Raw genomic sequence first — 26,970 nt, 5'->3', positions numbered from 1 at the left:
ACTCCTCACCCTGAATAATTTTCAAAAGCCATGCTTCAGACCAAAAATCCTGGCCTGACCAGCCAGGAGGAACTAAAGACTGATGTCAGTTATCATTTGCATGGAATGACATGTATTAGCTAACTGGTCTGCTTGATTTTTCTTTCCAAACACAGCTTTATAAAGGTGTCTGTGAACTAGGCCACTGGGCTGAGAGCTTCCTGACAGCATACTTTGCTTATAAGAATGGTGATATAGATTCTTCTCTGGTTCAGTACGCACTGCTTGCAGAAATGGGGTATGAAGTAGCTCAAAGCAATTCAGCATTCATTTTGGAAACTAGTAAGATAAGTTAAAATTCTCTGCATTCCCTAATCATACATATGCATATTTGACTTTACTACAGGGGCATCTTAAGCCTTCCTAATGGAATGTCTCCTTTTTTTTTTTTTTTTTTTAAGAAAAGGCTAAAATTCTTGAAAAAGAGAAGATGTATCCAATGGCACTTCTCCTATGGAATCGAGCTGCCATTCAAGGTATCTGAACTTAGATAAAAATAAGCACTGTCTGGCCCATGTCCACTATTATTCCTCTGATTTGCTACAGCTGAGCTCTTGGACACATAGGCAGAAAGGTGCAGAATATCTAGTACATGGTATTTCAAACTGATGATAGGGTCAGTCTTTGGTTGGAGGTCATTTCCAGAAATTTCTTTTGTTATTCTCAAGGTCCCCAGTTTAGCACATGGCAGGAATTTTTCTATGGCGCTGTCTCCATGGGACCTAAACAGTTGTCTGAAACATGACAGTTTTACTCAAGAAATCAGTTTTCTTGGTCTGGCTTCAGTCACTCATTTGCTGAGTTTTTTTTTTTTTTTTTTAACTTATCAGAAATATTATCTATCTTTCAATGAGTTTATAGATAAAATTACTTATGGCTGTAAGACTTGCTTGATTCTTCTTTTAAAATATCACTTTGAAGATTGCCACAAACTTCAGATCCTTATTATAACGATTAGTATGGTAGCATCAGAAAAAAAAAATTAGTAAGATCCACCCCCCCACCCCACTTCCTGGAGTTCCTAGGCCCCACTACAGGGATCACATGTGATGAGGAAGGTAAGATAGGGTGGTGGGGGAGCAGTGGCAGGTGGCATTTGCATCACTGTGTCTCATTCCATTCTTTCCCTAAAATCATATTACCAGAAGCAGAGAGCTTCTGCAAAGCTGTCACTACTGGCATTTGGATATGTGAGAAACTGTCTTATAGTAAGAGAGCAATTTTACTTCCAATTAATTTCTTAAAGTCACCTCATGCTAAGGTCGAATCATCTCTTTTCTCTAAGAAGTGAATGGGATAAAAAACAATTCTCAGTTGATGAGGCAGAAGAAAAAGTCCCCGTTGGTGTCTTCTCGGATCCAGCCAACCTGCTACCACAGCGGCAAGCCATCCGTGTGATTTTAGTGAGAAATTCCCGAAAAAAGAAAAGCCCATGTTTTCTAAAATTCAATGAAGTTCCTTGTTTGGAGTGGGGAAACACCACCAGCAATCTCTCAGCTGTGGCAAATCAGCTCAACTGTGGCAAATACAGGTTTACCCCGAGCCATGAAATGCTGCAGAAGCTTCACCAAGGGAAAGAGACCTTGAAAACAAGAGGACGTTTATATTGAACAGTTCACCAATATAAAAATGTCAGACCACTGAAAGTAATCATGTGTCAAAGAAGGTCAGGCATGAGTGTCCCTGAAGATGCAGCCGCTGAGTGGCTGCCTCGAGGTGAGGAAGTCTGGTGGTAGACGTCAGGCTTCCAGTCAGTCACTGGTGGTGCTTACCTTCGGGAGCTGCTGTGTGTGACGAGGCTGCTGAACCATCAGGATGGTGAACTGGAGGGGAAATCCCTCCCCCTGATCCTCTGGGGGCCTGTCAGGATTGCCACCTGCCCCCAGTCAGTCCCCTGTGTAGGGTGGAGCCGAATCCTCTGGAGAATCTGCTTGTTCACAGCCTTTCATTCTTAGAGACCTCCGGGGTCCTGCTTACTGCTTGTAAAGCTCGAAAATGCAGAGTCCTGTTCTTTTTGGTTATGGTGCAGATAGAATCTTGGGGTCAAAGGTTAAGGCAGCTTTGGGCAAAATTAGAGATGGAGCAGGTTTCTCTTTAGAACTCAAGGCATCTCTTGCCTCTCCAGGCCCCTCTTCTGGGTATCATTTCTATAAGGTCTTGCCCCCAGCTACCTGTACATTTTGAAGTACCTGGGAAGCAAACCCTAACAACTAATATCTTTGGCAGCTTAAGAATTTTATGATGTTACTTCTACTTATAGAAAGCTAAAGCTGGTTTACATTTTAGTGCAGGATTCCAAAAGGTTAAAAGAACTTCAGAACCCAAAGGAATCAATTTCAAAATTGTTTAGGCTTTGTATTAGGTCAAATGGGGAGAAAAACTTAGAAGGAGTTCTATAGCCCTTAATGACGTGGACCATATCACACAAGGTTACTTTCCGGTTTTCCAAGTAAGCCTAGACTGTGCATCAGGGTTGGCCACAGTTGAAGTGGATGTCCTGCTAAGCATTCCCTCATCTTTCCAATCAACATAGTCCTAATGACTGAAAGCACGGGCCCCAGAGACCCCCTTAGAGGTCATCCCTAATTAGCCTTCAAAAGACTGAAGTCTCACATCTTAAAAAGTCATGTGAATTTTTTCTACTCCTACATGAATATTTTCATGTTTGTTGGAAATTAAGATTGTAAAATACTTAACATCTGGGCAAAGCATTTTCTAAAAAAGTTCCCTACCATGTCTATCCACTCATTCCATAAATATTCATCAGGTTCCGTTCCAGTTCTGGGACTGTATTAGTGATCAAGAGCTTCAAAGTTTTCTCTCATCAAAGAGAGAGAGAAAATAAACTAGTAAACAAAATAATAATGATACGTGCCGTGAAGAAATAAAGCATAGAGATGGGACAGATAATTACTGGAGGGTAGTCTGACAAGGTGGTCAGAGAAGGTGCTAGGCAGGAAGTGACATTTGCAGTGAGATCAGAAGGATGAGGAACTCCAAACAAGCCAGGCAGAGGGGCTTAAGGAATCTTAGTGCAGGGATCCTGAGGCAAGGATGAGCTCAGTCTGTTGAAGGAATATGAAGAAGGCCAGAACATACCAAGAAAGTGACAAGTGATAAGGATAGTCAGCGAGGCAGAAGACAGACAAGGCATCGCTTGCAGGTCAGGGCACCTGGATGCTTATTCCAAGTGTAAAGTGAAGGCGCATGAGGGTTTTCACACAGGGAATAACATGATTCGACTTTACGTTTGAAAAAAATCATCTTGGCTGTTGTAATGTTCCAGGATAAGACTAGACGGTAGAGGAGAGGGCAAAAAATGGGTGTGTTTTAGAGAAAGAGGACTTGCTGATGGATTTGATAATAAAAGTGAGGGGAAAGAACTGGGGATAATTCTCCTAGATTTATGGCCTGAGAAGTGGGGTGCTGGCACTGAGAGAGGAAAGAAACTGATGATTTTGTTTGGAGGAAGGGGTAATGGCGTGTTAAGAATCTCTACTGGATGTCTCAAGTTTGAGATCTGGGTAGCGAAGTCAAGAAGGCCCCTGTAAGAATCTGGAGCTTATGAGAGACAGGACTGGAAATACAAAATCGGGAATAGTGAACATAGAGAGCTGTGTAACTAGATGAGATGACGTGCACCATCAGAGCAGACTGGTGGAGAGAGGAGGGGAAGGCAAGAGAGGAGAGAAAAGAAGGGAGAGAAGCTGGAGGAATAAAATCAGTGATAAGCCCTTACCAGTTCGACATTTAGAAGTTAGTAGAGGAAGTCAGGCAAGAGTCTGTAAAGGAGAGGCCTATGGGACATGAGGGAAGTCTAGAGAAGCAAGGACTTGGGCAGTTAGGCTCAGGGATTCTAGTGTGGCTTAGCGGCCCAGTGCAATGAAGACAGGGATGTAGCCAGGGGTTTTGGCTGCATGGAAGTTATCGACCACCTTGAAAGTCCCAGTTTCATGGAGGGGGGAGCAGAAGCCAGGCTGGGGTGGGTTGAAGAGTATGTGGGAGGAGATGCTTTCGAGACAGTGAGTATAGAACACGCTTTTGGAAAGGCTGAATGTGAAGTAAACTGAGAAATGGGGCGTTGTGACAAGGAGATGCCGTGGGATGAAGAAATGGGATGAAGGGTTTGATGTCATTCACAGAAGATACCAAAGGGTGTTTGTGTGACTGATGGGACTAGAAAGGGGGAGAAGCTGGTGATGCAGGAGAGCAGAGCTTTTGCAGGATTGAAATCTGAGAAAAGAGGGATGGGATCCAGTTGACCTACCTTCAGAAAATGAATCTAAAAGGTAAAATTAATAATGTTATATTCTGGGACTTCCCTGGTGGCACGGTGGATAAGAATCCTCCGGCCAACGCAGGTGACACTTAGTTCGCTCTCTGGTCCAGAAAGATTTCGCATGCTATGGGGCAACTAAGTCCATGCACCACAACTATTGAGCCTGTGCTCTAGAGCCTGCGAGCTGCAGCTGCCGAACCTGTGTGCCACAACCACCGCAGCCCCTGAGACGCCGTGGCAGTGAGAATCCCCCACTCTCCACCCCCAGAGAGTGCCCATGTGCAGCAATGAAGACGAGGCATGGCCAAAAACAAACAAAAATATAGCGGCGTGTACATGTAAAAAAACATTTTTATAATGTTCTACTCTTTAAGAACAGTTGTGCCATACTGTGGGAATTATCCTACAATGAAGACAGCTAGCATTGTGTGTTATATCCATAAATCATATCTAATCCTGATTGTGGGATTCTAAGTGTGTTTTTTTTTTTTTCTTTTCTGTATAGATTATCACTAGGTCGAGTTACTAGGAACTTCACCTGAATCATTTGAGTTCTTCTCTTTCTGGTATTTCTATCAGGCAATGCATTTGCTAGAGTGAAAACTGGAGATTACCATTACTATGGCTTCGGGACCAAGAAAGACTATCACACAGCAGCCACACACTACAGCATCGCAGCCGACAAGTACCACAGTGCACAAGCCATGTTCAACCTGGGCTACATGTACGAACACGGTTTGGGTATCACAAAGGTAATGGCGCTGGTAATCATCCGAACCCGGTGGCAATGGCCGCACAGGCATGAAAATTTGTAAATGTTTTCCATTTCGTTGACGTCATCAATGCGGAGAAGAAGTCTTCACATTTGCTGAGTCCCCCCACAGCCCAACATGTACTATGGGCCCTAACACAGGCTCCATAAGACCGGATTTATTTTCTCCATGACGCCTTAGGACATAACTAACAAGTGGAAGAAATCTGGACTGTGTGTGGTGTGTGTGAGATAAGCCATGTCCGATTCTTTGTGATCCCATGGACTGCAGCCTGCCAGTCTCCTCTGTTCACGGAATTTTCCAGGCAAGAATCTAGTCTTGACCGATCTGATTCATAGTGAATTCATGCTTTTTCCAGCAACACTAGTGGGCCCTGCCCCTACTCCCTTCCACCTCCAGGCCTCTTTCCATTAGTTTCCATTGGCTCTGTAATAACCTAAATGGGAAAAGAGTTTGGAAAAGATTAGATACATGTATGAATCCGTGATATGAATCACCTGAAACTAATACAACATTGTTAATCAACTGTACTCCAAAAAAATACAAATTAAAAAAAAATTGTCCACTAATTCTCAAGCTCTCAGTAGTAAGGAAAAAGTGAGAATGAGGTCCCAGTTGGATACTGTGAGGTGCTTTGATCCAGAAATGTCTTTTGAAACACCCGCTGCGTACATGACACAGCGCTGAGAGCTCTAGGAGGCCCCAGAAGATGGATCTCCATCCTTTAAAAGCTACAATTGACTTGAGGAGATGAGACATATTCATTAAGAAGAGGGCTAAAACTATAAGGGAATACTGAGTAAATCCTTTAGCAAGTGTAATTAAGGCAGAAGATGGCATCGGGGTCTGACAGGGTGAGAAAGGTGTATTAAATATCAGTAATGATAATAATAGCCAGGTGTTGGTGTATTGTGGGTACCACCTCATTTAAGTCACATTACCACTCAGTGAGATGCATCCTATCATTGGCCTCCATTTTTGCATCAGGAAACCACAGAGCAGGTTAAATCACAGGACCAAGTTTGCAGGGCTCATTTGTGGTGGAGCCAGAATTTGAACCCAGACCTATCTGACCCCACGTTTCTGGTGGGAAGAGTGGGCCCTGCATTAATGCATGTTCTGTGCTTTCTTCTTCCTTCCAGTTGTGCTAGTGACTGGGAAGTATTGCAGGGAATTGCCTAGCTGACAAGCGCTGCCTTGCATGCCGCAGCAAGGGCTTCTAGATCAGGCGCCCACGGTCCAGTGGGGGACACCCTTGCCTTTCTGTGCTCCCCTGCACCTGCCTCTTGCCTGATGACTCTTCATCTCCCCGGCACCCTAAGTTGTGGGAAGAATGTCAAATCCAAATGCAGTCTGTTATCCCTGTTCTTAGCAGGTGCAAGTTTCCTGTGTTTATAAAATGGGGGCAGAGAGGACGGGACCAAATAGCTAAATAGCTAAATTGGTTGATTCTTCGGATGTTATCAAACCACACTCCCTCCCTTCCAGCTGTCATCCACATCTGTACAGCAGAACATTGATACAAGCCCTGCCCCAGGCTTTAAGGATGAAACGAATACGCCTTTGTGAAAGGGCTTTGTCGAGAAACAGTGTGTGGAATGGCTGTTATGTAGATCAGAAGAGAATTTGAAGGATTGCTAAATCAGGCTTCAATAGGACTAAAGCTTTTGTTCCTCATTCCCCATGTAAAACCTAATCACTTTGGTGAGAGGAGCATTGTCTGTAGAGAGGATAAAGGTGACCCCACCCCGTGGGTTAGATTCAGATGAGCTCTCCTGCCCCACTCCCTCCCCCCGTGAGTCAAGGAGGACTTGACGTGGCGACCTCACCGCGGAGAGGTCCTCTAGCCCTGACGCCCGGCAGCGGGGAGAGCGCTCTGTCGGGACACAGGGTGGGCCAGCTGCACTGCCGGCCTGCCCCCTCAGGGGCTTCGGTTTTCCTCTGCGGAGCTACTGCTGGGCTCTCTCCTAGGCACTTTCTTCACGATGTCAAATAGCAGTTGTCGAGACAGACATTTCATCCATCTAGAAAAGACTTTGAAGTTTCTCTCTAGTCACATTTCTGTTCCTTTCAGTCAGGGTTCTTGTTAAATCACGGGTAGTTCATTTTGATCAGTCTCTTAGTCACACATACATTTTTTTCCTACAGAAAGTCTCCACATTTAACCAAAAAAAAAAAAGAAAAAGCTGCACTTAACCTCAGACCTGGACACAGAAATTTTAGATTCAGTTAATGAGGAGACATTGCTCTTTTGTCTTTGTTAATTTATTTTGTTTAGTAATTAGTAAAATAATAACCAAGTACCCAGAGGCCAAGTTTAATTAATCTTGCTATCTTGCCATCAAATTAATGACGAGATATCACTTCTTCTAATTCTTAAAACAAATATGCGGATAATTAAAAGCCCAAAGCTTGTTCCAGGGATGTTTAATGAAAGCAAAGCAATTAGGAGAACAGGCTTTGATAGCACCCAAGTCATCAAGTAATTATGCATGTCTTTAACAAGGCTCTTCACCATCCTTTGTGTTACTTAAACCTCATGCAAACCAGTGGAAAAAGGTGAGTCTAACATTTTTGACAGGATTTATTAGAGAATCAAAAAGGGTTTTGGTAAACTCTGTAGTTAAGCCTCCTGGAAGAAGAAAAGTACAAATCAACTCTTGGTAAATCAATGCAAAAATATGGCTTATTTTTCTCATCCTTCTTTAGGAGCAGATCTGGGGACTAGGGTGATATAGATTAATCATCCTAATGGCTTCATTGAGAAATATCTCAACATCTCATTCTCCAATATCTGACTTCAAGTTAAGCTCGCTCGACTTAAACTGTCTGTTCTTTTGTCCTTATCCTGGTTCAGGCCAAAGTTTCTGTTTGTTGTAAAGGCTTCTCGGGGGTCTCTCATTCTAGCGTTCTTCCTTGAACTGTATGGCAGAGAAAGCTCTGTCCGCGGAAGATGTGTAATATCCGATGAAGGAGATACTTGCTGCTGGGATATGGCTCCTAGTCTGAGACTGCACTTCCCAGCTCCCATCACATCCATGTGACTACTCTTCACTGAAGGAATGGATGTGAAAGGGAAGAGTGTCATTTCTGGGCCAAGGCTGCTAAGAAGAAGATGGAGCTTCTCCCAGAGGCTGTAGCACAGAACCACCCCCAGGAAAATTTACCACCAGCCAGTAACACGCACAACGGATGGCTGAATGTGTTACACCACTGAAATGAGGGGGTTTGTTTGTTACAGATGTCAGCATTACTTCAGTTAATGTACATACAGCTAGCAAAGCCCCACCAGGTTATTCTTTATACTTTAACAGTGTAACTCTGGTATTGTTACTCTGCCACTTAACTTTCCCCAAAGCATGCGTGCACGCACACACACACACACACAAGGATATAAATATGAGCAAATGCAAAAATAAAAAAGAATGTTACTGACTTTCTATTGCCTAATGAAGTCCAGACTTCTTACCCTGGCATTCAAAACCCTCCTTGACCTAACCTGCCTTGGTAATAACGGCTGGATGAGCCACTATTTCCCTATATGTCTTCTAGGCTGCTTTTCCTTCGCCCCATGCCCTTAAACTGCACTCTCCTGACTTTAGGTCATATCACCCCATTTGCTGGAATGATCTCCTCTCACATTTTTGTCCATTGAAGACCAATCTGTTTTTCAAAGAATAGCTCCAATATCATCTCCTCTGTGAATCCTTTGATGAATCCCTAGATTTAAAAGACATCTGATTCTAAACTTCTGTGGTACCATGCCTTGCTTTTCTTTTCTTTTTTCATTTATTTTTATTAGTTGGAGGCTAATTACTTTACAGTATTGTAGTGGGTTTTGTCATACATTGACATGAATCAGCCATGGATTTACATGTATTCCCCATCCTGATCCCCCCTCCTGCCTCCTTCTCTCCCCAATCCCTCTGAGTCTTCCCCATGCCTTGCTTTTCTTCATTCATTTACTTACTTGGATATTTATCAAGTTCTTGTTTTGTGTCCAGAAACACTGCGTGTGACTCTGGGGATACACAAACAAGGCCTCCTCCAAAGGGCTCACAGTGCGCTCTGAAGAGCCACATCCATAATGATGGTGGAAGTGCAAAACAGTGTGTGTGCACACAGGAGACAGTGAGGGAATGATAATCACTCAGTCGTGTGCCGCTCTCTGCGACCCCAGGGACTGTAGCCTGCCAGGCTCCTTTGTCCAGGCAAGAATACTGGGGTGAGTAGCCATTTCCTTCTCCAGGGGATCTTCCCAACCCAGGGATCAAACCCCGGTCTCCCGCATTGCAGGCAGACTCTTTACAGTGTGAGCCACCAGAGAAGCCTACTACTAAGAGACGCTTCTAAGTATGAATAAGACAGGCCAACTTACAAAGTATCGGCAGACACATGCTTGACTTCATCTTATAATCTATTGACAATACGTTAGAATATGTAATGGATCCATGCACTTTTTCCAAAGGAGTACCTGAGACAGAAGTAGCAATAAAGTTATACATGACAATCATCAATCAGATGAAATAATTTAGATGAAGCTTATCTCTCTTGAAGAGATGGGGACTGGGCAAGTGGTCAGGAAGGAAACATAATGTGCTTTTAACTTTGTATGAAAAATAATGTTCATTTCCATGTTGCTTTTGAACTGTGGTGTTGGAGAAGATTCTTGAGAGTCCCTTGGACTGCAGGGAGATCCAGCCAGTCCATCCTAAAGGAGATCAGTCCTGGGTGTTCATTGGAAGGACTGATGTTGAAGCTGAAGCTCCAATACTTTGGCCACCTGATGCGAAGAGCTGACTCATTTGAAAAGACCCTGATGCTGGGAAAGATTGAAGGCAGGAAAAGGGGGACAGAGATGGTTGGATGGCATCACCGACTCGATGGACATGAGTTTGGGTGAACTCCGGGAGTTGGTGATGGACAGGGAGGCCTGGCATGCTGCGGTTCATGGGGTCACAAAGGGTCAGACACGACTGAGCAATGAACTGAAATGAACTGACTCATATTGCTGAACATAGTTCTCTTTTTGCAAAATAAATCCTCTACTTCAAATTACTGTCTGAATGTTTTAAGAAAGGTTATGACTCTTTCCAAAAGATGTATATTTTGTCCTGTCATATTTCTGAGAGGGCCATTTTAATATCTAGCTTTAACTTGGCTTTTCCAGAAAATAATTCTGTTCTGGTGTTTAAAGCTTCAGCTCTAACACTCCATAGTTGGTCAGACCAGACAAATGAGAAATAAAAATGCTTCATGCCATAAATACTTTTATTTTTGACAGATCTATTTGTAGTTTATTCGGTAGATGTGGTTTTGTTTTACCTGCAGGAACCAAAAAAATGTGTTATCTTGTATGTCTAACTATAATATATTGAAACTCATTTCCAAAGGCTAATTTCCTCTCACTTTTTGTCTTAATTTGGATAGATTTTCTAGTCAATATCTTAAAACATATATGCTTTTTTCCATTTTAAAGAATATCAAAACAACAACAACAAAAATAGCGAAAAAAACTCCAAAAATAAAAATAAAGAGTTGCATGTGTTTCTTATTCTCTATGTCAAAAAAACATTTTAGAACAGAATCTGACAGTATGATTCCTCAGCCTGAATGAATAGTTTTTTATTTTACAAACCTGTAAAATCTCAGCTCTGCCACTTATAAGTCATATGAATTTGGATAAGTAACTTAAGCTCTCTGTGTCTCAGTTTTTTTCATCTTTAAAATGGGATTAATATCACCTGCCCTAGAGCATTATCATAGGGTTTAAATGACACCACAATAGAGGTGGCTGTTACACAGTAAATATTTAATAAGTATTAGCCATTATTATCAGAGAAGGCAATGGCACCCCACTCCAGTACTCTTGCCTGGAAAATCCCATGGACGGAGGAGCCTGGTAGGCTGCAGTCCATGGGGTCGCTGAGAGTCGGACATGACTGAGCGACTTCACTTTCACTTTTCACTTTCATACATTGGAGAAGGAAATGGCAGCCCACTCCAGTATTCTTGCCTGGAGAATCCCAGGGATGGGGGAGCCTGGTGGCTGCTGTCTATGGGGTTGTACAGAGTCGGACACGACTGACGTGACTTAGCAGCAGCAGAAGCAACCATTATTATACAATACTGTGCAACCATCAAAAATAAAAATCTTATAGACTAATGAAATATCTTAGAATGTGGTATATTGCTTGAAATATATTCTTAGCTTAAGAAAATAGAAGACAAAGTATACACAGTGAAAAATTCCTAAATTAAAAATATGTATATATGAATATAAAAACACTGAAATGCCAGTAGGATGTGTGTGGAATATCAGTAGTTACCTCTGTACAGTGAGACTGTGGGTGTTTTCCCCTCATTTGTTCACCTCTATATTTTCAAAGTTTCCACTAATTTAACGTATTTATAATAAGAGAATAAGAATGGATTATTAAATGGATTATTAAAGAAACTATCTCTGTCCCAGTATAAGAAATTTTTGATGACACCCAAAGATTCTGGGCTGTGAGCATTGAACAGGACTTCAGCTCACCTGACATTATAGTCAGAAACATGTAAGAAGTCTATAGCTCGGTTTACATAATCTCCTAATCAGTGAATTTAAAGCAAAATATACTAAAATGTACCACAGAAAAGTTAAACATAAGTAGACTAGATGTGTAATGGGCATATTTAATGAACCTTGGGAATCACCAAAGCACTGTTTATCAAGGGGAATTTTTGTGTGGAAATGATTTTGATTTTTTTTTTTTTTTTTTTACCAAATAAGATCAAAGAACAAGGAGTCTTTTCCAGGGTCTAGTAATAACATTTTCTTTCTATGAGTTGCCCTAATTAGCCAGAAACTTTCAGGATTTTCTTTCTCTGGTAATTTTAAAGAAAGACTTTCCTATCCCATCCCACCCCCTCTGCTAATGGTGTGGCCGCCTTGGCCAGGAGCCAGCTCATCCCACTTGAATGGTACCTCTCTGCTATTTTTTATTATAAGCCAAGCGACTGAATTGTTATAGTTGTGCCCCAATAAATGAATTAATAACTCTTGCTGGCTTCAAATAAGAAGGAATGCTTGAGATATTGACACAGGCTGCCTTTTTCTGAACATCGCATATTCAAGTTAATATGCCTGTCACGTGTGGGAGTGACACCACTGTTATCATCTGTAGGGTGTTTTCAAATGAACAGCCATTGAATTTGTTGGAATTAGAGACACAAATTAGAGTTTTTACAACATCCATTTTCTCTGTTGCCAGAAAGATATGTTCTGAACAGTCTCCTGAATTTTAAGTATTTTAAGCAGGCCTTATTCCTCTTTCTCAAACATAAATTTACCAGTCCACAAAACTTCGGAAAAATTTAAGAAATGACAAGCAGAACACAGCCGAGAGGACACCACCCAAGAAATGTGTTTAGCCGAGGCCTCAGGATTCACAGCTATTAAGGCCTGTGTAACGGAAGTCTGGGGGATGGAGGGGAGAGACATGCGGGATGACTACAGTTTGTGAAAAATTCTCTCCTTCCCCTTCTTTTGAAAATAATCCACAGGCATCTGAGCAGAGTAGATCTTTAAAAGCAATTCTACTTAGCCTTTTCATTATTCTGTTTGGGGAAACAAAACAACTATAAAGCAAGCAAAAAACAAGCCGTAAGTAGGTGAAAATGAAAGAGAAACACATTTTGATCTGCCATGGCATAATTTAATAGGAAAAAATGTTCCTAAAAATATAGTATGTCATTTATGGAATCAAATTCCAGCCTGAGAGCCAAAGTAGTTTATTCACTCATTTCTCATTTATTCACTCATTTGATGTGTTATCAAAGACTTACCATGTACTCAGCACTTCATTAGGCACTGGGAATTTAGGGGCAAACAGGCAGTTCAAACCCTTGTCTTCAAGGATCTGGAGACAATGAATTAACACATCCCATACCTTCAAGTATAATAAGCACATGAAGAAAAGCAGGAACTTTAAATGCTTACCACTATCTGTATTGCCATTTGTTTTGGGAGCTGTATTGTTAGTGTCTGTTCTCCTGCCCCTTTAATTGGAATCATAGATCTGGTTCAGTGAAACCAAGAAAGCTCTTTGGAGACTGTTGATTTTCTATGGCTGCTGTAACAAATTACCACAAACTCAATGCCTTAAAACCACACACATTTATCTCACTGTTTCTGTAGATGAGAAGTCTAGGTGAGCTCGACTGGGCCCTCTGCATAGGGTCTGCAAGCTTGAAATCAAAGCTGTGGCCCTTACGGAGGGCTCTAGGGAAGAATCTGCTTCCAAACTTGTTCAGATTATTGTCCAAATTCAGTTTCTTGTGTTTATACGACTGGTGGTCCCATATTCCTTGCTGGCTGTCCTCATTCCTTCTCCTGTCCAGGGGTCCCTTCCAGCAACAGGAAGTTGAGTCCTTCCCATGCCTAGAACCTCTGACTTCTCCTCTGCCTCATCTTTCCGCTTTTATCTTCTGCTCTGTGAGAAAACTCAGTGTTTAAGGGTTCAAATGATTACATTGAGCCCACCAGGTCCTTCAGGACAATCTCCCTACCTTAACGTTTGAAACCTTATTTATATTTGCAAAATTTGCTCTGTCATTGTAACATAACATTTTTTTAACATTCATATAAAAAAAATTTTAATAGACTTTAGCAATCTTGTTTTTATGTTTTATCTTTTTAAAATTATTTGCATCTTAGTTGCAATATGCGAACTCTTAGTTGCAGCGTGTGGGATCATGTTCCCCAGCCAGGGGTTGAACCGAGGCCCCCTGTGTTGGGAGCTCCAAGTTGAGTCTTAGTACTGGACCACCAGGGAAGCCCCGTAACATATTAATAGGTTCCAAGGATTAAGGCATGAACATCCTGGGGTAGGGGGTAGTGGGGGAAGCATTCAGACCTACCAAAGATAAATTTCAAACAGTGGCTTTCACTTAATTACACCTAAAGAATCTGTGCTTAATAAGTATGGGCTGTTCTTCTATTTCCAGGACATTCACTTGGCCAGGAGATTATACGACATGGCTGCTCAAACAAGTCCAGACGCTCACATACCAGTGTTCTTGGCCCTCATGAAATTGCAAACTGTGCATTTGCTCCAAGATATCCTGTTTTTTAATGTAAGTTCATCTCAAATAGGTCCCAAATCTCTGGAAACTCCAAGGAGCAACTCTTGGGCAGAGGGATGGGTGGGGAGATGATGTTCTGAATAAAGTGAGAGGCTTGGGTTTATTTTTGACAGAATGTCTCTTGCCTGCAGTTTACAAAGAGATGGAAATGGATGACATTGGATAACACTGTTGGACCATACTGGGATTTATTTGTGATTGGCCTAATTGTTGCTGTGCTGATCTTCTTGCTTAAAAATCGCTATGGGTAGGATCTGGACCATAGAAAAACCTGCTCACGGGAACCAGTCCACTTCAAGTTATCTTCACTAAATAAAAAACTTCCCCATCAGACTCAGGAGCCTGCTGCTGACTTCTTATACAGGCCTCGAGGGAAAACGGACAAAGACTGGGACCTGTCCTCTAAGGAACCGCTTAGCTGAGATGACTCCTTGTGGGGAGAGGCTTGTTGGAGACTCATCAGCTCAGATTCCCTTACAGACTTCTCGTCTTGGGGCGCGCTAGTCCCACGTGTTAGTCACTCAGTCATGCCCGACTCTTCGCGACACCATGGGCTGCAGCCCATCAGGCTCCTCGGTCCATGGGATTTTCCAGGCAAGTATATTGGAGTGGCTTGCCATTTCCTTCTCCAGGTTCTAGTCCTGAGTTAGGGATAAAGACCACCCATTTTTCATGTGGTTGTGACAACCTGTCCCCTTTTGAGAGGACAAATGGGTTTCTCGGCCCCTACAGACATACTGAGAGTTTGGGAAGGGCAAGAACACAGATCCCTCAGAATTTGAGAAAGGCAAACATTACAAACATCTTATCTTGAGGGAATGACCTGGTGAACCACAGTCTATCTCTGATGAGCCAAAGTTCTTCATGGTGGTGCTGTGCCCGGGGACTGACTCAGCCTCCTCACCGGGGTCCTTCGGTCTGAGCTCCCTTAGCAGCCGTGTACTGAACAGCTCCATCTGGCGTCCATCCAGCATTGCGTCCCTCTCTTCCATTCCTCACTGGAACCCTGGGGACTCCCCTTCGGAGGACTCACAGTGGGCAATGGTACAAGCCTCCAAGGACAGAAGGTAAGGGGCCCGGCTCTTGTCCCCCTGATGGATGAGGCAGGGCTGGGGCAGCGGGGAGGAGACAGGTGCAGGAGACCCACGACCGAAGTCAAGGGCCAGGTTGAAATCTCACCCTCACTGAGCCTCAGTTTCCTGATCTGCAAAATGAAAAGATCGATCTTTTCATCTTTTTCCCTTGGGATAAAGCTACCCACTCCAGTATTCTGACCTGGAGAAACCCATGGCCTGTCCATGGGGTTGCCAAGAGTCGGACACAACCGAATGACTTTTTCACTTTTTCAAGATCTTAGAGAGCTGGTATGAAGATTAATGGGATCATGCATGTAAAGGAATTATCCCAGGGTCTGGCATCTAGAATGAATTTCCATAAATGGCAACTTTTAATATTCTCTAAAAGCTCATGGCAGATTGGTTGAAACATGGGGACAGTTGAGGTGATAACAGTCAGTGTGGTTTCGGTACCCAGAGGTTAGTTCTCCAGCCAAAATGCTGGGTGTTTAGGCAGGAAAAGATTGTACTTGACTACTTGAAAACCCAAACTAGGGACAGGAAGAGAGTTAACTGATAATGTCTATCACAATCAGAAAGGAGAGTGAAATGGATTTGGAACAAAACACCCTGTGTTTGAGGTCCAGCTTTCTCCCTTAGTAGCTCTGTGACTTTGGGCATAGTTTCTCCAAACCTCAATCTTTCCTCCATCAAATGGGATTAATTCCTACCTGACTGGTAGGAATCTGACTGGAGATTTGTGAGATTTCAATAAGCCTAACTTCACAGATGGGAAAACAGTGGAAACAATGGCTGACTTTATTTTTTGGGGCTCCAAAATCACTGCAGATGGTGACTGCAGCCATGAAATTAAAAGACCCTTACTCCTTGGAAGGAAAGTTATGACCAACCTAGACAGCATATTAAAAAGCAGAGACATTACTTTGCCAACAAAGGTCCATATAGTCAAGGCTATGGTTTTTCCAATGGTCATGTATGGATGTGAGAATTGGACTATAAAGAAAGCTGAGCACCAAAGAATTGGTGCTTTTGAACTGCAGTGTTGGAGAAGACTCTTGAGAGTCCCTTGGACTGTAAGGAGATCCAACCAGCCCATCCTAAAGGAGACCAGTCCTGGGTGTTCATTGGAAGGACTGATGCTGAAGCTGAAGCTCCAATACTTTGGCCACCTGATGCGAAGAACTGACTCATTTGAAAAGACCGTGATGCTAGGAAAGATTGAGGGCAGGAAGAGAAGGGGATGACAGAGGATGAGATGGTTAGATGGCATCACTGATGCAATGAACATGGGTTTGGGTAGACTCCAGGAGTTGGTGATGGACAGGGAGGCCTGGTGTCCTGTGGTTCATGGGGTTGCAAAGAGTCAGACACGACTGAGTGACTGAACTGAACTGAACTGAACTTCACAGATGCTTTGTAAACACTGTATATCCACATGCCAGCCACATCTTTCTTTGGCCATTAACTATCCAGACCTATCTGAGGCCTAAGTATTTAGAATTTCCTGCACACAATCCTTGACTTACTAGAGAGTTCATTTCCAAAGGACAATAAAAGCCTAATTTACACATGTGAAAGGAAGGAGCAGGCAACATCCAAACCTCAGGTCAGGGCCTAATGCATACGCTGGCCGTGCAGTTCTATCTGACAGGTGTCTGGAATGCAGCACATCAGATTGGGATAAATGCAGAGGGGAGTGTAGAGTCAGTGAGCCCTGGCTCCAGGACCGGGTAGAATAAGCTGCTTCGAGGTAAAGCCTGTGAGAACAGCTGCAGGTGGGGCAGAAAGGGAGATGGCGGTGTGCTGTGTCGAGGGGAGCACTGCCTGAAACCTAGGAGCGGGGCCAGGGTGAGCTCATCACTTCCCTGTTTCAGCTCGTTGCTCCAAGTGAACACGAGCCAAAGGCTCTGAAAGCAAGCGTGGTTCAGGGTGTTTGACTCATTCAGACGTCTGTTTCTGGGCTTCTCCTCCCGAGCCAGGGCTGTAGCAGCTCCCTCGCCCACACCTGGGCGGCCTCGTGGTGACTGATCACCGAGCACCACACACTCTTTCACACAGAGCCTTCCCGCACGTGTCTCAGTCAGAGGACTTCTGGTAGCAGGAAAACAGCTCTGTCAGCTTCCCTGTGATCTGCGGCCAGTCCAGCTGAACATGAGCCCTGTGAGGGCGCAGGGTGGGCCTTCTCGTCTCTGAGTACCCAGGCCTCCACATACGGAAGGTCCTCAGCCAGCACTGGGTGACCAACTTGTCCACACCCGCCTTCCTCACCCCAGCCCGGGCCAGCTCACCCCCTTCTCTCAGCACAAGCCTGTCACGAAGTGCACAGTGACTCACGTTTTACACCCAGCACGGAAGCTGGTCCTTTAGTTCCCAGCTACAACACAAGGGAGGTTACAGTGGAGTTTATCTGTGATTCACACAGTTTTCTCACCTTAGGAAAGCTGATGCTCTATAACTTTTAAAACTCCCAAGGCTGAATTAAACAAAAATCTCTGTGGGTGGGAGCCAGGCAGCAGAGCCTAGGTCGAGGTCTACTGTAACCCACAACATGGAAGCGTGCTATAAACTATTCAATGTAAGGCGGTGACTCTGGGTTTCGCTAGACTCGGTGCTTGGATGGAGAGCTGTGCTGGGGACATTCACAAATGCACCTCCGGCCAGGTGGGGGCGATGGCTGGGCCTTGGCGCTGCTGAGGTTGCGTGAATGACCAGGCCTGCCTCAGGTGGCTGGACAAGACTCTGGAACATCTTTGTTCCAAGCCTGTCTCTCCAGGGCCGGCTAGTGACCTCAGGCAAATGAGTCTCTCTATGGGACTCAGTTTCCTCAACTGCAAACTAAGAAAGATTTCTCTAATGTCTTACAGCTCCCAAGTTTTATAATTCCAATCCAGACTCTCAGTATAACATTAAGATCTATATCAGAAAACATCTTAAAATCTTTCCATGTATGGGAAGAATGATTTTTTAGGTTGTTTTAGCTTTTTTTTTTTCCTGCCACCTAATTAATTTCATTCAGCATTTGTGCATGTGTTTTGAATTGGAAACATTATTTTGTGGTGTGTGCTTGTGTGAAATGATTTATCCTAATTTGTGTTTTATTAATTAGAAAATAATTTCTAGGTGAAGATAAAGTGCCTCTGAAAAAAGGAATGTTCAATCTTCACCTAATAGAATATTAGAGCAAATCTCTTATATTTCAGGTTTGGATTTTGCCATAGACGCAAAACAGCTGTCTGAGGGCCTATGACATTCTTTTTTAAAAAAGGAATAATGACTTTAAGCAGTATCTGTTTATTAATCAGTCTTTTTGTATGAGCAAGAGGAAATTTTATGTAAGACAAATGGTAAGCTAGCATCGTAATAGCAGTCAATAATTTGTTCTTGAAAGCTTCTCTAAAATTCATTCTGTCTGGGATAATAATAGCCAACATATCATGCTTATAATGTGCCAGGCACTGATCTAACTGAATGCATTATTAACTCATTAGATCTTTACAACTACCTTTCTTGGAGGATAATGTATCATCTTCCCTCTTTTCCAGAAGAGGAAACTGGGGTCAAGTAACTTGTCGAAGGCCACACAGCCAGAACAACCAGGTCCAGAGTCTATGCTTTTAATCCCCGCACTGGACTGCCTTGAGAAAGTTCATAAACAACTCTTGCAAGTGACTGCATTCTCATTGCTGATCATAAGTTTTCCTGCAACTATTCAAATTATTCAAAAAGCCTTCACAAAGCCAGGAGTTGTGCTAGGCTGTATTTCCCCAAACATGTTCACAGTCTTGCAGGGTACCCCTTAATAAAGGGGTTATTGGGTCATTAAGTCTGGAAGATGCCATAAAGTATAGCCTTCTGTGGGGCTTCCCAGGTGGCACTAGTGGTAAAGAACCTGCCAGCCAATGCAGGAGACATAAGAGACCTGGGTTTGATCCCTGGGTTACGCAGATCCCCTGGAGGAGGAAATGGCAACCCACTCCAGCATTCTTGCCTGGAGAATCCCAAGAACAGAGGAGCCTGGTGGGCTACTGTCCATGGGGTCACAAAGAGCTGGACATGACTGAAGTGACTTACCAGGCAAGCACACATAGCCTCTTGTGGGAGATTCACAACAATGTGGGCATAGTAAAGACTCTGAAGCATCTTACAGGAAAAATACCCACTGAATCTTGTGTGACTCAGCTTTTCCAACCATATTTACCTCCGGAAACTCTTCCTCTCCCCTCTGTTCCAACCCTTATCTTCTTTTGTAGGACCTAGTAACACTGTAATTTGAGGGCTATTGCACTGCACATGTAAGTCATCTTATTAGCTTGGCTTTCCAAGCTTGGCACTTATTCTCAGCTGGGCATCATACAATCTAAGAATGGTGCATATCAGCAGGTGAGTAACCAACACAAGACAAGCTGGTTAGTGATGGATTCGACAGGCAGGTCTGATTTCAGAATTCATGCTGATCACTCTCCTAGGCCCCCCGGTATCTAACGACAGCCGGACATCTTGCCTGAACCAGAGACTATCATCCCCAGTCATCCTGACGTGGGCCTTGCTGTGACCTCACATCAGGGTCTTATTTTCTAGCACCAAGCCCTTCCCTGTTCCCAGTTCACCTGGCCCCTGCAATCTGAATCCCCCTGCTCTGCGAGATACTCAGACACCACTAGAACCCCAACCAAGGAGCTGATCCCTGAAATTTGAAGCTGAACTTGCCTGGTGCCCCCACTGTCTGTATTTCCAGGGTCCCGTTGCCTCTTGTGCTCATGGGGATCCCCCTGTTGTCTGCCTGGCAGCGAGTCCATCTGGACCATCTCCGTGGCTGATGAACCCTGATTATAGCAGTGCCACTGCTTAAAGGATTGAACACTTAGCTGAAAGGCAGAAGTTGTAGACAAAGAACATCAAATACAGGGCTAACGGAGATGGAACTCAGAGAAGTTCAGGATGGCCCAGGAGAAGAAGGCAGGATGAAGTTGAACTGGATGAAATCAAGTTTAGAGTGGAAGGGCCTGGGAAGAGTTTGAAGGGCAGGGGGTCCCACAGGGGCAGATTCCAGTGCAGGGCTGGGCATGTGTTGGAGACCGAGGAGGTTCCAAGACGCTGGCTGACACATACTACACTTAAAAGGGGAGAAGAGATGTAGAGAACAATGAGTAGGACATCACACAGAAGGCTCTGACCTCCAAAAGAAGACAGTGTGATAAAGTTAAATGCTCCGTCCCATACAAAACCAAAGTCACACTGGCTCTTCCATGCATGTGACCTTGGGGAAGTCATCACAGCCTCTCTGAACCTGTTTCCTCATCTGAAATATGGGGCAATGGTACTAGCATCTACCTGCCAGAGAGCTGAGGAAATGAAAGGAGAACTGAGCATGCTTATCAGAGCCTCAGCACATTGCCTGGCAGAGGCGTAATACACTCTGGTTTAAAAGGAGGGCTGTGCCAACCCATGGCACCTTGGTATGGGTTAAATGAAGCTGTTTTTGTTGAGAAGTTAAGCTGGCTTCAGTTGAAATCCAAGTTAACGTTGAAAAGACAAGTCCCCAGCCGTCAACATGAAGACTGAGAAACTGCAAGGGCAAGAGGGCGATCCTGACTCCTGTCTTAGGCCCCAGGTCCTCAGACCAAGCTGAACGTTTCTGAGCTCACCCTGCTAGAGGGCTCACAGCCATCTTCCCACCATAATGACCATGCCTCCTGCTCCCCTCAGGGACGGGAATCCTTATGCCCTGGACTCTCAACCAATAGGAGGAAGGTGGAAAAAAATATTGTTTGAAAAATCCCCTCAGGGAATTGGGAGGCAGGCCTGTGGCCTCCCTTGAGATTGAGAGCCAGACCTTTATTCCACAGGTGAACATCCTGAGGTCAGAGAGGCTACTGGCCCACGTGTCAGGAACCAGAACACCAGGACCAAAGCCAGACCCCCGGCTTCCACTCCCTGCCCTTCCCTCCACTTCCTGTTTCCTGGCAAGGCTGTCAAGTCCTCCTCTGGAATTCTCCTCCTCCCCTCCTCCCACTCCCAGTCTCAGCCCAGGCTCCTGACCTTGGGGCCTGGAGCCACTCCTCATTCTCTTGTTCTGCAGGCCTGGCTCTGACACAGCCAGCACTGGGGGTCCTAAGCACATGCACGAGACTCCAGAGATGGGTCAGACTGCGTTCGGACTACACACAGTTTATCTTTGCCTGGTTTTGGCAAAGGCCAGCCAAGACCAAGACAGGATCGACTCTGGCTTTTAGATTATCCTTAGCCATTTAGTTCTTTAGAAGAACTAAAGAGCCTCTTGATGAAAGTGAAAGAGGAGAGTGAAAAAGTTGGCTTAAAGCTCAACACTTAGAAAACTAAGATCATGGCATCCAGTCCCATCACTTCATGGCAAATAGATGGAGAAGCAGTGGAAACAATTGCTGACTTTATTTTTTGGGGCTCCAAAATCACTGCAGATGGTGACTGCAGCCATGAAATTAAAAGACCCTTACTCCTTGAATGAAAATTTATGACCAACATAGCATATTGAAAAGCAGAGGCATTACTTTGCCAACAAAGGTCCATATAGTCAAGGCTATGGTTTTTCCAGTGGTCATGTATGATGTGAGAGTTGGACTATAAAGAAAGCTGAGCACCAAAGAATTGATGCTTTTGAACTGCAGTGTTGGAGAAGACTCTTGAGAGTCCCTTGGACTGTAAGGAGATCCAACCAGCCCATCCTAAAGGAGATCAGTCCTGGGTGTTCATTGGAAGGACTGATGCTGAAGCTGAAGCTCCAATACTTTGGCCACCTGATGCCAAGAGCTGACTCATTGGAAAAGATCCTGATGCTGGGAAAGATTGAGGGCAGGAGGAGAAGGGGATGACAGAGCATGAGATGGTTGGATGGCATCACTGACTTGATGGACATGGGTTTGGGTAGACTCCAGGAGTTGGTGATAGACAGGGAGGCCTGGCGTGCTGCAGTCCATGGGGTCGCAGAGTTGGACACCAATGAGCGACTAAGCTGAACCATTCCCACAGAATTGTGCTCACCTGAGAGCCTATAACAAACCCACAGCATCAACAGCCCATCCTGATAACAAGCCGTCAGCAACTCAACAGCTGAGGCAGGAGGGACTGAGAAAACCACGGTTGCCGTCGCCTCACTGAACTCCCAAGGCCAGAGCTGCCTCACACTCTCTTGTTCATTATGGACTCACCCCATCAGGTTGCTAGAAAACTGATCCCAGGACAGTATTCCTAGGAAATAAAAGTTGAAGCCTACTAAATTTCCAACCTAAATTTGAAGCCCACTCACCTTGGGAGGTTAGTTCTACTTCCAGATACCATGGACTCAAAACTCAAGGTAAGCACATCTCAGGCCCAGGTTTCCCTGAGGACAAAGGTAACATAGTTTATGCTGACTTTACACAATTTCAAATAAGCAGGCTATGTTCTATGCTTTAAGGAAGATTGTGGCACACCCTGGGCATCTCCAAAGATAGCATATTAGTTACCCACCACTGCCTTAACGTATAACTCCACACACAGTTATCCGTTTGTGAGGATCAGGAATTTGGGAGTGGCTTAGCTGGCTGGTTCTGAGTCTGTCATGAGGCTGCCATCAAGGTGTCACCTGGGAGTCTGACTGGGGTGGAAGATGTCTTCCGAGTTGGCTCACTTGCTGGCAGATCTCAGAGTCCTCTCCAAGCGCTGGTTGATGTCCCCATGAATGGCACTGGTCTCCCAGGGAAGGGATCCCAGACATGGCAAGGAGGAAGTGGGGCCTCTGACTGCCTCCTCAGAGGGACACACAGCACTGCCATATTCTATTTGTTGGAAGAGAATCCCTGAATTCAACCCAAACTCACAGGGAGGAGGATGATGCTCCACCTCTCGGAGGAAAGAGTATTGAAGAATCTGCAGGCAGATTTTAAAACCACACAGACACAAAGCACTATTTCCCTATTTGTTGACAGCAGTACCTTCTGTTATCTTCAAATTAACTTTTTTAAAGCAGCAAGATAAACACCTAAGTTTCCAGGCAGAGAATTAAAGTACACAAACTTGTGGAAGCTCAGTGGTAAAGAACCCACCTGCCAATGCAGGAGAAGTGGATTTGATCCCTGAATCAGGAAGATCCCCTGGAGAAGGAAATGGCAACTCACTCCAGTATCCTTGCCTGGAAAATCCCATGGACAGAAGAGCCTGGAGGGCTACAGTCCATGGGTCGCAGAGTTAGCTACACAATAACATTTGTGAAAAATAATCTGTTTATTAGCTTTCTAAACTAATAAACTTCACATTATTAACAACCACAACAACCACCCCACCTTGAGACCCCCTCTATTAAAAAAGTGCTCAAAATATTTCTTAGGCAAGAAGCTAAAATAATAATTTATGAAGGAGTAAAATATAACTACTATGCCAACTATACTTTTCCCCAAATATCTTTTTTTTACATGTTCATTTCTTTCTTATGCAGAAGCCAACTGATGGTTAAATAGTTAATTTTATCCTTATTTAAGGGATATATACTGAGTTATAAAAATTATGTCTTCAGTATAATGTGAGCCACTCAGTCATGTCTGGCTCTTTGCAACCCCATGGACTGTAGCCCGCCAGGCTCCTGTCTATGGAATTCTCCAGGCAAGAATACTGGAGTGGGTAGCCATTCCCTTCTCCAGGGGGCCTTCCCACCCAGGGATTGAACTCAGGCTCCCGCATTGCAGGCAGATTCTTTACCATCCAAGCCACCAGATGTTTGTCTTCCATAAGGGCCGTACTGTAACTGTTTCCACCTAGTGGATAAACATGGTACTAAAAGGGTATGAAAAACAAAACTGGCTTCATAGCTACTTCATGAGATGCATCTTTCTGTAGTTATAACTTTTTACATTCATATAGACTTGAGGGTCTATGGGTAGCTTCCCTCTCAACAAATTCTGCAGAAATTCTTTGTTTTCAAAATATTTTTTTTCTCATGTATGCCAGCCACTTCTGGAATTCTCTAGGCTAACAACCTGGTATACTGCTAAGAACCAAGAAATAATCCAGAAAGTCTCCCAGGAGCCAACAAGTGTCCCAGGTCCACACCCTGAGAGCCCTGTTAGACTGACACCTAAGCGCAGAGAAGAGTCGGGAGCCTGGCTCGTGGGCCTCAGCGGGGACTTGTGGAGGGAACCAATAAAGCCCACGCATTTTATTCCAAAGGGGAGTCCTTCCTGTAGAACCCCCTTCCTCTTTCCTACCTTAAACACCGTCCTCAAAACTTCCAATCTAATCTTACACATCAGAAAAGGCAAGAAAAACTGATCCAGCAAGTTCATTTCTGTCAGGCTACTGAGATTGACAGCAAGCAAGAAAACTGCAGGGAAAGAGACAAACCACATTTTTCTTAGGGTCAGTTATAAAGACAAAAAGTTACAAAGTTATTAAGAAAAAAGTTGTAAAGAAATGCTTATGTTCCTGTACACTGTTTAAGAATGAAACATATTTTGGAAATATGCCTGATAAGACATTTTTAAAAGTTTTGTGACCTAAAAGGATGTCCTTAATCATTTGGAAAACATAGCTCTTCAGAAAAATGCATTTTCTGAGGGTTCCAAACAATTAAACCTTAATAGATACTTCAAGCAGACATGAACTAAAAAACAATTTTACAATGGTCACTCACATTAAACAGCAAGTGTCCTCAACTCGTTGTGTTAATTCCTCTTTATTTTTGTAGCTCATTTCTAAGATAGCTCAAGGTAGATTTCTCCCCAGCCCCACCCCACCATCCACGTATTCTCTGTTGGCATGAAATAAACGAAAGTTAATACCCTTGGCAAGAAACCTCAAAATTTACAGATAGATTAAAAAGCGAAAGTACAAGCCTCCCTCCTTGCTTCTGCCCACTTCATGCACCTCTGACAGGTGTTCAAACACCAGGAGAGGTGCAGACACACCTGGTTCCTCAGTCCCTGTCCTCAGCATGGGCAGTTCTGCATGCATTCTTCAAAAACAAGTAATAAACATATAAACATGCGTCATTTAGGAACAGCACACTGTGGAATGTATCCTTTCCTCAGGCATCTATTTACACTTTTAATATGCAGGGGTGTTTCACTGTTCTCTTCTCCCGTCAAATCTGAAAATTGAAATTAAAAGAAAAAAAAAAAAACTCAACAAACCAAAAAAAAAAAAACCTTCCCCAAATTCTGCTTCCTAGGTATTCTTTTCCTCTTATTAAAAAAAAAAAGGCTTTCAAGAGTATCCCAATTTCTAATATCAAATGAATGTCCCAACTAAAGAGAGCAAGAACAGTAATTTTTCTCCTACAAAATTCTACTTTTAACTGTAACTCAGTCTATGAAAGGGCACATTATCCACATAGTTGTTTTTCTTAAAATTCTTTACAATATTTTAATTAGCCTCCAATTAAAATAAATAAATTAATTTTTTAAAAAGTCTGTTCTTAATCTGTGTATCTTTTGCTGTGTCGCATATCGGGTCATCGTTACCATCTTTCTAAATTCCATCCATATGCGTTACTATACTGTATTGGTGTTTTTCTTTCTGACTTCACATAGTTTAATGTGACTCAAAATGGAGCTGAACAGCTACCGTGTGAGACCCAGCGCTGGCTGAGGGAGGGCTTGGTGCTTACTGGTAGAGTGGGGGGTGGACAGAGACACAGAGGCAAGCCCACCCTGTATACTCCCACAGCTGAGGGGTGGTGGGCCACGCCCCTGCATGAAAAGCATGGCAAACAACTTGGCGCTGACCTGGCGCTGACCGATGACAACACGCCTGAAGTCACTCCTGGGTGCCTCCCAGCATCAGCCCCCACCCTGCCCCGCGGCCTTGCAACCCCTTCTTTCGCCTGTTCTACACTGCTTCCAGATCATTTTGATCATGACAACGGGATGGTGGACTTACATTAGAATAGCAGTGCCAGAGGCCGGAAACGACAAAGTCAGACAGCCCTGTTCATCGCTCTGCAGGTACCTGACATCTGATTTTGCCTTTGTAATCGTTGAAAATCCTCTAAAAAAAGGATGTAGTCAAGTTCCCCACCTAACTAAAGTAGAGTGTGAAACGATGGGACTCTCACCCAAATGGTGGAGGTGATAAAGGAACAAGATTAGAATTCTGATGGTTATAAAAAGGTGAGGAAGGATTCAAGAAGATCCTCTTCCAAAGTACAAAACTACTTAATAGCTCTTAAGAGGTTCATCATCCTCTGTTCCTCTTTAAAGAGCAAGGAAGACATTATCACAAATAATTCTGGCTTAAGTATCTTAGAGTAGTTGTTATAAAAGTCTACAGTTTAATGCAAAGAACCAGAAAACTAAAGAATCTACCAACTTGTCCTTCCCCTCATCCCCTCATCTCCATTGCTAATGTCTTCTTGAAGAAATAACAAAAGCTCAGATGGAGGAAAAAGTACAAAATGTTAGCATGAGTGGTGTTTTTCTATCAGGTTAAGCATTTACATACGTGAACATCTTCGGATTTTTCAGAGAAATAAATATCTTCTTGCTTTTAGGCTGATTCTGCAAACAAGTCTCTCAAATTACTAGATAACAACATCCATATTAAAAGAGAAAACATGTGCAATTGAAATCACTACTAAATATAGATGGAGTATTAGGCGATTCTAACTATTAGAAAAGTCTGATGGTAAATAGCTTATATATTGCTTCTTGCTTCAGAATGCAGTAAT

General features: G+C 43.7%; 1 protein-coding gene across 4 annotated transcripts in view; it reads left to right on the top strand.

The window, feature by feature from the left end:
* SEL1L2 (SEL1L2 adaptor subunit of SYVN1 ubiquitin ligase) overlaps positions 1-14,553 on the top strand; it is a 116,669-nt gene extending 102,116 nt beyond the window's left edge. For all 4 annotated transcript variants that reach the window (XM_020908786.2, XM_020908785.2, XM_020908784.2 and 1 more), the window contains 5 exons: positions 156-321; positions 441-515; positions 4,898-5,070; positions 14,083-14,211; positions 14,352-14,553. In XM_020908786.2, coding sequence (XP_020764445.2) covers positions 156-321; positions 441-515; positions 4,898-5,070; positions 14,083-14,211; positions 14,352-14,471 — 663 coding nt within the window. In that variant the 3' untranslated portion in view covers positions 14,472-14,553. The remainder of the gene's footprint in view (positions 1-155; positions 322-440; positions 516-4,897; positions 5,071-14,082; positions 14,212-14,351) is intronic.
* Positions 14,554-26,970: the final 12,417 nt, after the last annotated feature.

Source organism: Odocoileus virginianus, chromosome 9 (genome assembly GCF_023699985.2).
Source record: "Odocoileus virginianus isolate 20LAN1187 ecotype Illinois chromosome 9, Ovbor_1.2, whole genome shotgun sequence".
In the NCBI taxonomy this organism is placed as follows: domain Eukaryota; kingdom Metazoa; phylum Chordata; class Mammalia; order Artiodactyla; family Cervidae; genus Odocoileus; species Odocoileus virginianus.
The sequence above is the reverse complement of the archived record's forward strand: the minus strand, read 5'-3'. Positions and strand labels throughout refer to the sequence as shown.